Source organism: Agelaius tricolor, unplaced genomic scaffold (assembly GCF_023055355.1).
Source record: "Agelaius tricolor isolate 1412-34295 unplaced genomic scaffold, bAgeTri1.0.p SCAF_23, whole genome shotgun sequence".
NCBI classification, from domain to species: domain Eukaryota; kingdom Metazoa; phylum Chordata; class Aves; order Passeriformes; family Icteridae; genus Agelaius; species Agelaius tricolor.
Genome location: NW_027269283.1, coordinates 5228622 through 5238875, shown reverse-complemented (window position 1 = coordinate 5238875; position 10254 = coordinate 5228622). Strand labels below are relative to the sequence as shown.

General features: G+C 51.0%; 1 protein-coding gene across 1 annotated transcript; it reads left to right on the top strand.

The window, feature by feature from the left end:
- The first annotated feature begins 3236 nt into the window (after nucleotides 1–3236).
- On the top strand, nucleotides 3237–7265 carry TP53RK (TP53 regulating kinase). Its single transcript, XM_071446747.1, has 2 exons — nucleotides 3237–3621; nucleotides 4131–7265. Exons 1-2 carry the CDS (start codon nucleotides 3261–3263, stop codon nucleotides 4607–4609), a joined length of 840 nt encoding a protein of 279 aa, XP_071302848.1. The 5' UTR covers nucleotides 3237–3260; the 3' UTR covers nucleotides 4610–7265.
- The last annotated feature ends 2989 nt before the right edge of the window (nucleotides 7266–10254 follow it).

The window sequence follows — 10254 nt, the reverse complement described above, 5'->3', positions numbered from 1 at the left end:
ACATGGACACTGTGGAGGCTGTGGGTTATTGCCCTCTGGAGAAAAGGGTGAAAACCTGCTATGATGTACAGCAGGCATAATTTGGAGGGAAAAAAAATCTTTCTTTGGGGTCCTTAAAGTACAGCTTTCTTATCACACCTTCTGCAGCCAGTGGGTGTTCTGGGCCAGCTGAAAGAACTCACAGAATTCACAGAATGATTGGGTTGAAAGAGACCCTCAGGATCAGCAAGTCCAACCCATTCCCCAACACAACTAAACCATGACACCGAGTGCCACATCCACTCTTTTTTTTTAAACACATACAGGGATGGTGACTCCACCACCTCCCCGGGCAGACCATTCCAGAACTTTATCACTCTTTCTGTAAAAAAAATGTTGGATTTTTTTTTTTTTTTCCCCTGGGGGAGATGTCTTTTTTTTTTTTTTTTTTTTTTTGGGTTTGGTTTTTTTCCCCCAGCACCTTTGTCCCTAAGCTCCACCTGAGAACGCCCTGGGGGGGTTGGATCCACCAATGCTTCGCGCCTGCAGGCACCTTCCTGTCCTTGCTTCCTCCCGTGATGCCTTCCTCCTCCTCCTCAGTCCGTGTCTCTCGGCAGTGCCTTTTCCCCTCCGATCCTTATCTCGATCCTTATCTCGCTCCCGGCTGCCGGGCTTGCGGACAGCTCCTCCCCAGGGCTGAAACATCCATCCCCAGGGCTGACACATCCATGCCAGGGCTGACACATCCATGCCAGGGCTGAGCCTCAGGAATGTGCTCCTGAGAGTCCGAGCTCCGCCTTGGAACCGCAGCCTGTGTTTGGCACCACCACCTGCCTGTGATTGCTGGAAATGTTACTTTCTACCTCTGAGCTAGAGCACCTGAAAGAGGCTGTAAAATGACAAATTGAAATACAAATACAACAGGAGAAAGAAGCCCATCCTGGGAAAAGGAAGATGTGTTCAGGAATCCTCATCACACCCTCAAGAGTATTTTCTTCTATTATGGTTGACCCTTAGGAAGGGGCTCAGGGGACCAAAGTGACCAAACTCAATTCAGTTCTTGATGGAAGTGATGGTCCCTGAGCTGGTAGAAGCCTCACAGCTGGCCTGGATGGAGCCAGCTCGCAAGAGCTGCATTTATTGCACATTCATTTATTGCATTTATTGCACATTCATTTACATCCCAGAGAGGTTTTTCCTCCTGGTGCCAGGCTGCAGGTGTTCTCTGTTAGGATGCCCTAGCCCAGGGGTTCCCTGGCAATGCTGGTCAGCAGTGCTGGTCCCAGCAGGAATCTTGTTCCCTTGTACATTTTAGGGATGATTCCAGCATGGGACCCTGCAACAACTCAAACTCATCCCTTTTCCCATCTGTCCAGCTCAGAGGATGGTAGCCTCCATCCCTAAATAAGCTGGGAGAGCTGTTTCCAGGGCTGAACATGATGCCAAAGGATCTGTAGGACAGCAGGGAGGAGCCCATGAGACCTGTCTTGATTCCCATTAGCTTTGTTTGCTGGGCTGCAATTTTTAACTTAATTACATTGTTTGCAAAAGGAGAGTTTGTAAATGCTTGTCACCAGGAGCACAGAGTTACATAATGAAACCATTTACCAGTCTGTGGCTTCAGAACAGTTCTCTGGGGTGATTCAATATTCCAATAAAAATACTGGGTGATACCATAAATATTGTAAATGGCTCTAGTTAGTTTCCAAGGGCTATGTCAACTGTTTATTGCTTTAAAAGAGAAAAGAATAAGTGAAATCACAGGGAAGATAAAATTTAAATAAATAAAATAAAGGGGCAAATAAAGCAAAAATATTTTCTTTCATATTTTGAAAGCTCTGGAGGAGGTTTTAGCCAGCATGAGAGAAAACCATCATGTTTGCCAGAATAATGAACCCAAGGCTATGTGTGAGCACTTGCTCATAGGTTGTATATGTGCGTTTATGGGGGTATCTGTGCACAGATGCTCTGATAAAATCTGTTCACAACACGGGAAAAACCTTCTACTTTATTTGAGTGTTTGAGGCATTTGCAAATCCCAGCCACAGAGAATTCAGCCAATTCCCTGGGCAAGCCCTGCCACAGCTGCAGGAGGGTGCCACGGGTGGGCAGAATTGCAGGATGGATTATCTGTATCATTGAAACCTTGGGAAGGTTGTTTAAAAGTTGTCACTGAAGCAAGATAAATATTTGCCGGGCATGATCCCACCGTGCAATGACATGTAAGCTGTGTGGAATGTGTTAATAAAATATAAATGTTCTGAAAAGGAAACAAATGCTGTGCGTGAGAAAACAAAGACAAAATGGACTTGAGGCACCTCCAAAAGCAACAATTGAAAACATATTGACATGGACTGGGCTGAATTCTCTTGTATCTTCTGAGGAACGTATTTGCTGTAGGTGCAGATCACCCAGTGGGGCAGTGGGTTTTCAGGGTGCCATAAAAACCCAAACACTGCTCCAATGAGGTTTATGAGGATAATGAGGTTTATCCATCTCTTAATAAGATGGCAATGGGGGACTTGGCTGCTGGAGGAAGGGGGAATCACCTGACTCACAGATAAGTCAGAGCTGGGGCAGGAGCTTTGGTGGTGCCCAGCGTGGGGACCCGAGGTGACAGCACAGCCCTGCTGCAGGCTGCTGATCCTGTCAGCTTAGGGGCAAACCCCAGCCACACCTGGGCAGCTGCAGTGGGTCCCCACGGGCTCCAGCAGAGGCTTTTGGCACACGAAACAGCCAGTGATGGACCATGCTGGTGGTGATGTCCCAGAGGTGGAGCCCCCATGGTGATGCTGCAGTGGTGACTGCGGTGTCCCAGGGATGATGGGACATCCCTGGAACCCCGGAGGGGGGTTCCACAGTGATGCTGGGAGAACCTCGGGGGAACTACGAGCTCCCACTTGACACCTCGAGAAGAAACACATCCAACATCTTTCCTTGCGAGCCTTGGATCAGCTGCAAGTCTCGCTCCTGCACCGGCAAAACCACGGGAGGGCGCGCCGGCTCGGGGATGCTCGGGAACGAGTCCCACCATGCTGCAGTTACCCAGAGGCAAGCAGAGGCCAGCAGGGTTCCCGGGGGGAAGCACAGGGAGGGGTTTGGAAGAAGCGGCTCCGGCAGCCCCTGGAGCAGAGCGGGGCAGGGCGCGTTATAGCGGGGGCGGCTCTTCGGCACTTCGTACCTTTCCGTCACGGCCCACCGAGCGCTGCCGAGTATGGCCGGACATTACCGAACGCTGCCGAACAGGCGCCCCCGCGCATGCGCTGTTGTGTGTCGCAACGATGGCGGCGACCCAGGCGGAGGCGGGCGGTGCGCGGTCGGTCATGGCCGGGGCCCCGGGCGCTGCCGTGGCCGACGTGGGGGCCGAGCTGGGAGCCGCGGGCCCCGCCGCGGACGGTGCGGAGTGCGGGGCGGGCGACGCCGTGGTGGCGGAGGAGCCGCCGGCGCCGCCGGCGCTGCCGGGGCTGCGGCTGGTGCAGCAGGGCGCTGAGGCGCACGTGTACCGCGGGCTCTTCCTCGGCCGGGCGGCCGTGGCCAAGCTCCGCGTCCCGAAGCGCTACCGACACCCCGCGCTGGAGGAGCGCCTCAGCCGGCGGCGCATGGCCCAGGAGGCGCGGTCGCTGCTGCGGTGCCGGCGGGCAGGTGGGCACGGGGGCGGGCGGGCCGGGCCGGGGCTGCCTGGCAGGGCGGACAGACAGACAGACACACCCCGGGGCAGGACACACGGACTGACACAATGTGAGCCCCAGCACCCCGGCTCCTCAGGTCGCTCAGGGCAGATTTCAGGCACTTAGCGCCATCCTGAAGGATGCCGGGCTTCTGAGCCCGGGGCGACGCGCTCTGCTCTTTCAGAGTGCCCCTGAAGCTCATCTTGCCCTCGGTGTGTCCCAGAGTGTTTTATCGGAGAGGCTCCCCCAGGAGGGGCTGGGCTGTCAAAAGGTTTGAGCTGCCAGGTCCGTGTAAGGATGCGGGGCTGTGCAGATGGCTTGGACTGAGTGTTGGCCAGGCCACTCCAAGGGGTGGATCACCAGTGGCTGGGTGTGATCTTAACTGGCATTTCTGCTTAAGGCTTTTGTCGGTTGTGTTTTGTTAAAATAAAGCTGGGAATTGTGTAAATTAACTGCTGGCATTTGATTTATTCTTTTAAATAGGGATTCCAGCGCCAGTGGTCTACTTCGTGGATTATGTCACCAACTCCATCTATCTTGAAGATATTGTAGACTCAATTACTGTTCAGGATCATATTTATTCAGTACAAAAGAGTGGAAATGATACCAGCGACCTCCATAAGTTAGCAGAGAAGATGGGTGAGCTGTTAGCAAGGATGCACGATGAGGATATCATCCATGGGGATCTCACAACTGCCAATCTCCTCCTGCGGCCACCCACGGAGAAGCTGGACCTGGTGTTGATAGACTTTGGACTCAGTTTTATTTCAGGTCTTCCAGAGGATAAAGGAGTTGATTTGTATGTTCTGGAAAAAGCCTTCATTAGCACTCATCCAGATACTGAAGCGATGTTCCAAGCTCTGCTAAAGACCTACGCAGCCACGTCTAAAAAATCTGGTCCTGTCATCAAAAAGCTGGATGAGGTTCGGCTAAGGGGGAGGAAGAGATCCATGATTGGGTAGAAGAGAGTGGGGTTAGGGATGGAGAAATAGTAGGTTTTGCAAAGAGGGTTATTTATATTTCTAGTTGGTTTTATTTCAAAGATCACTATTTTGATAACTGTGTCTTCAAATAAATAAACTTGAAAGAGTTTTAAGTGTCATCAAGTAACCAAAGTAATTGTGAGATTGGGGCACAGCCAAGGGAGAAACAATTAGAGGTCACTTCTGTCCTACATGTTAAATATTTCTAATACAAAATAGTTTGCAATGTCATTCTACTCATCTTTGTGTGGTTAGAATCATTCAGAGCAATCTTTCTTGGCCTGTAGACCATAAATTTGTGGGAGGTTCTTATTTCAGAGACTACAAAATAGCATCTACAAAAGGTAACTGAGAAAAACAAGTGTGTTGTTTTTCTCAGAAGACTTTACAACAAAGGGTTTAAATCTGTTATAAATGACTCAACATATCCTGAAAATTTTCAGAACTGAATTCTGGAACATGGGCAATGCTGAAATACCAAACATAATACTAAACATAAACCAGTTTTATTTTCTTCTGGTAGTAAATTGTCTTTTTTTAGTCTCAGTCAATAGTACTGTCTGAAAGAAGTATAAAACTTGTTAATTTGTTAAGAGTAGTTTTCTACTGAGAAACTTTAAGCAAGAAGCCTGCTGTAAATTTCCTGTTTTGGAGCTTTACAGGTGGGACTGCTGGTATTGCTGTTGCCTGCCCAGGTAGGTGGTTGGCAGAGGTAGGTGGTAATTGTCTTTTTCTTGTAATGTTTTCTCTATATTACTTCGTTTTTCTGGCTTACTGTGTCTAATAGTGTGAATGGAAGGTGTGCCAGGGAAGAATCTTACATACCCCACAGTGGGTGGGTTAGGAGATGATCAGTTTTGTGGGCAGGTTGGGGTGTGAATGTGGGAGCATCGTTGTCTGCAGGTAGTGATGCAAAGAAACGGTGAACTTCTTGTTGGGCAATTTGCTGTGCTGGTCAGTCTGTATCCATCGGGAAGGTCCTCTGTGCTTTTGTGCACTCCCTTGTTCTCTGAAACCGCTCGTGGAAAAGAGGGAGTGGAGTCCTTTGCCTCTGCACAGCCTCGGGCCGGTCCCGTACGGATCAGGCTGGGGAGGAGGCAGCTGTGAGGAGCTGCTCTGCCGGGCAGGACAGAGCGATCAGGGCTTTCCCTGCCCTCTTGGAGCGGCGCATCCGAGCAGAGGGAACGGAACGGGCGGCGCCGAGAACCACCAGGCGCCTCCGCAGCCCCGGCTTCACTCCGCGCGGTGGCGCCGCCGCAGCGCCGCCGCCCGTGAGCGCGCAGGTGCCCGGTTCGCGTCCCGCGCCCCGCAAGTGTCCTGGCGCGGCGGGCTGCCCGTGCCCGGCGCGCATTTCACCTCTTGCCAGAAAAGCCGCTGGGCGAGTGCCCGACCCCGGCGTGTGGGGCACGGGTTCCACCGCCCAGCCACAGCTTTGGTACCGCGCCGGGCACGCTCGCTCCCTGCCGCTGCCGTGTTTTGTTCAGTGCGGGCGTGCCGCGAGAGCGGGGCTGGAGGAGCCCTTGTTGCTGCTGCTGCACCTTCTGCTCCTCGGCCCGTCTGGAGCACACACGGGCACGCTCGGATCGGATCGGTCCCTCCAGAGCTCACACGGGCACTCGGATCGGTGTTCCCCGGTGTCCCGCGGGCTGCTGGAGCCTCATGGCACGGTGGGAGCGGGTGGATGTGAGCTCACGAGTCCCCAAATGAGGGATGTGAGCCCCGAGTGCCGGCCCCGCAGGGGAGGCGGCAGCCTTGACCCCCTTGCCCGCCGTCCCCCATCTGTACAAACAGCGCTCTCCCGGTGATGCCAGGATTGAGTTCTGTTTGCAAAGCCCTTTGAAGAAGCGTGTTTCCAGCTATCGCCGTGTTTGTTGAAATGCGGCTCTCCCTGCGGGACGGCGGAGCAGAAACAAAGGCGATCCGCGGGCGGTGCTCAGGGCGATCCGCGGTGCCCGGCGCTGGGTCGGCAGCCTGTGGCCAGGCCAGTCCCCCCGCGGAGCTGTGCGTGGGACTGCCCCTCGAGCAGGGACTGCTGAACTGGCCTCTGCTGAAACCAGCTCCGGGATGGAGCTTCAAAACAAAGCAGGACATTACTGGTCATGAAAAGCAAAATGTTTTGTTTTTTCACTGCGTGATAAACTCCTCCTTGTTATATAAGTGTTACTTTCTCCACATCTGTGTTAGGGCTTGTTGATATTTCCTCTTGCTCAGCCTGGCGTGTCAGATGGATTGCTGTAGAGAATGGTGAACTGTTGCTGTTTGAAGGTGGAAAAATCTCAGCAGGTTCATGTCCAGCAAAAAGGACACTCTGGACATGCAAAGTGTCCACCCCACATCTTCTTGCAGCCTCAGCTGTATCAGCCCCTCAGGAGCTGGACTCAATGATCCTTGGGTTCCCTTCCAACTCACTCTGTGATGCTGGGACGAGTTGTGTCTGCAGCAGCACCTCCTTGGATGAAAACCACTGGTTCCCTGACTGGTTCACAGGGCAGGTGGAGGTTCCAGTTTTTGTTGGCTGGGAACAGCTTGGCATGCTGCTGTGTTAGCTTTCTGTGCATCTCTGTACTCATAAGCACAGAGATTTCAATTACTATTAGTGTTGTTATTAAAATAATTTGCCATTGCATTATTAACACTCAGGCTTTATGTGCATGTCCATTCTTGTAAGGTAAATAGGACTTTTCTCTTCTCTTCTCTTCTCTTCTCTTCTCTTCTCTTCTCTTCTCTTCTCTTCTCTTCTCTTCTCTTCTCTTCTCTTCTCTTCTCTTCTCTTTCTTTTTTTCTTCCTGAATAGTTTATCTGCTGCAAATCCACTTTTGAGCCACCAATATTCTTCCAGAGTTTTGCCTGACTTTTTACAAAGTCCTTGCAGCCCACACTGGTGTTAGTGGTGATGTCCTGTCCTACCCAGAGGGGCTGTTCTCCCAAAGGCTTTGTTGTCCTTCAGCCCCTCCAAAACCTTCTTGCTTGCCTGTTGGGGGGACCCTGAGATTGTGGGATGTAACAAAAGGTGGCTGGTGGTGCACAAAGCCACTGGGGGTCCCTCTGCCACCATCACTAGCAGCAGGAAAATGTGTATGTTCAGGGAAAACCTTTGAGCAGAATGTATTTACAGCTGTGTGCTGAATCTACAGTTGATCACTCTGGGTCTTTCTACTGCTTGAATCTTTTTGCTTTTAAAAGTGAATTGTTGTCTCAGGGTGTCAACTCCAGGCCTGCTGGGAACAGCTTCATTTTCAGAGTCTTCCCAGCACCTCCTTGACCTTGCTGTACACCTGGATATCCCTCAAAAATGCCATGAATACAAGGAGGTGCAGATAAGATGTGGAAAGAGGAATGAAAGGAATGAGAGAAAGACAACTTAAATGGAAATAGAGACATTTTGTCAGCACAAAGTTCAGTGTAGTATTTCTGAGGAAATTGCTGATTTTCGATGGAGTTGCCTTTTCTGTTTATTTTGGTATCTGACATCATCAGTGGTTTCTGTGATGGGAGTGGGGAGCTCTTAGTAACCAGCCTGACTTTAGGTTGGCAATAAGACCAAGTTCTGTTTTGCCCACTGATGCCATGGAGGCAGAACTGAACTAAGGGGATTTTTGGAGATAAATATGAGTTGGAGACCTAGAGGAGCACTAAGAAGAAAAAGAAACATAAAAAAAAAAAACCCATACAAGCAAGGAACAGGGATGGAGACACTGTTGAATAATCTGGGAATGCTGTTGCCAGGAATTTTGGACAGTGGCTGCTCTGTGATGGCAGTTACTGTGTGTAAATGTAAAAACTATGCATACAAGATATATGGTGTAGCTTTTTTCAGTGAGCTTTTTTATAGTCTAAGCCTTGATGTCTGCAGGAAATTGATATTTTCCAGTTTTGCAAGATGCAGAACACTGATAACCTTTTGCAAGCCTCTTCTCCTATCACTGCTGATAGAAAACCAAGTTAGTGCAATAAAAGCATAAAAGCTCATTTGCAACTCAGGGTTCACTCTGTGAGGGTCACTACAGATAAATAAAGCCCCTCCCTGGCCCAAGCACAAACTGTGTCCCACTGTGGTCCCTTTGGGCACTTCACAGCACCTTTCTTTCGCCAATAAACTAAACTTATTTTAAGTAATACCCCAAGAATGGTCTGAGCCCAGTGATGGAGAGAAGGCACAGGCAGGGCAGCTGCAGCTGCAGCTGGCACTGGAAATGGGGTGGTAGAGGTGGAGTTTACAAGAAAACAAACTAATTAAACGTTAATTCCCCTCTGAAGGCCGGGAGAACCAGCGTGCAGCCCCTGCACAATGGGCTCGGCTGGGGAGCTCTGCAGGCTGAGCCGAGCGGGGCGGGTGGGGCTGGGAAGGGGCTGGGGCTGTCCCGGCCGGAGCCACCACTGCAGGGACCGTGCTGCCCGTCCCCTCGCTCTCCACACTGCCAGAAATGTGTGTCCTTGTAAGAGGAAGAACAAACTGTGCCCGTTGTTATTGTTTTGAAGCTTTTTTTAACTTTAAAGGTTGATTTTGAGAGGAGTTTTGTAGAGCTCCTTTGGTCCGGCATGTGGCACACACTCGAACACGGGCTCCCAGTCTCTGCCTGATGGGTATTTTGGGTAAGCTGAACCTGTTTTAAGCAGTTCCATTGTTTTACTGCCCTGAATTTTGCTTTCACTCATCCCTCTGTCCATCCTCTCCATCATGCACCACCACCCAAGTAATGGAGCAGCTTCTCCTTCCACAGCCTGCTGTAGCATCGAGGCAGCAGAGCAATCTCCCACCATTTACTTTGGCCATGAAAACCTTGTATTCATGTTGTTGAGCAGTTCAGCAGAAGCAAGATAAAAATCCCCCTGGATTTCTCTCGGCCAGCCCTGTGCTCTCTGCTGGGCCCCGGGACAAGGTGCGTTTGCCAGCGGGGCAGGGCAGCGCGGGGCCGGGCGCCAGGCGGATGCCGGATCCTCGCGTTGCCAGCGGCCCCCGGCAGTGCCCGGCAAGAGCTTTTGTGTCCGTTCTGCTGTTTGAAAAGAGCCGCAGTGGTGATGTCGCCACCCTTTAACCCCTGCCCGGGATGGCTGTGGGCATTAACTGATTTGTTACTGTTTGTGCAAAATTACATTTGGGCTGTTAAGGAGAGGGAGGGGAACACAGGAGGTGGATCCAGACCAGGAGCACAGTACTGTCTCTATTGCTGATTGTACCACCACATTCTGATTTCTTGTTCCCTGTGTGCCAGTGATTCATGGGTTGTATAAGGGGGATGAGGTTTTCTCACATCTGCTTTTTAAAACAATGCATTTGACTCCAACTTCCTTGATGATCTAGGAAATGGTGTCAAAGAGGAGTAACTCTCCAGAAAGCTGATTAATTGTGAAATGGAGAGGTTTCTCTGTCATATATGGCACTCAGAGTATGCTCCTGAAGTACTGAGGGTGTTACTTTGCTTTCCCATTTTTCTCCCCACCACTCAGCTTTGTTTACCCCTTCAATTGCAAGAATCCAGGCAGTGTAAAAAGCAGCTCCCTTGGCTTTGATCTCTTGCTCATCCTGATAGTGGAGCAGCTCAGTTTCCTGGGCTGTTTGCCTCTCACTGTGCTCAGACGAGACCAGCAGCTTCTGCAGCACTTGCTGAGATTCACCGCAGTCA

What these genes read in the sequence shown, in the direction of transcription:
- TP53RK (XM_071446747.1), top strand. Translation starts at nt 3,261, where the DNA reads ATGGCGGCGACCCAGGCGGAGGCGGGCGGTGCGCGGTCGGTCATGGCC. An exon ending in GCTGCGGTGCCGGCGGGCAG is followed by an intron (nt 3,622 to 4,130) that starts GTGGGCACGGGG and finishes TCTTTTAAATAG; the next exon opens with GGATTCCAGCGCCAGTGGTC.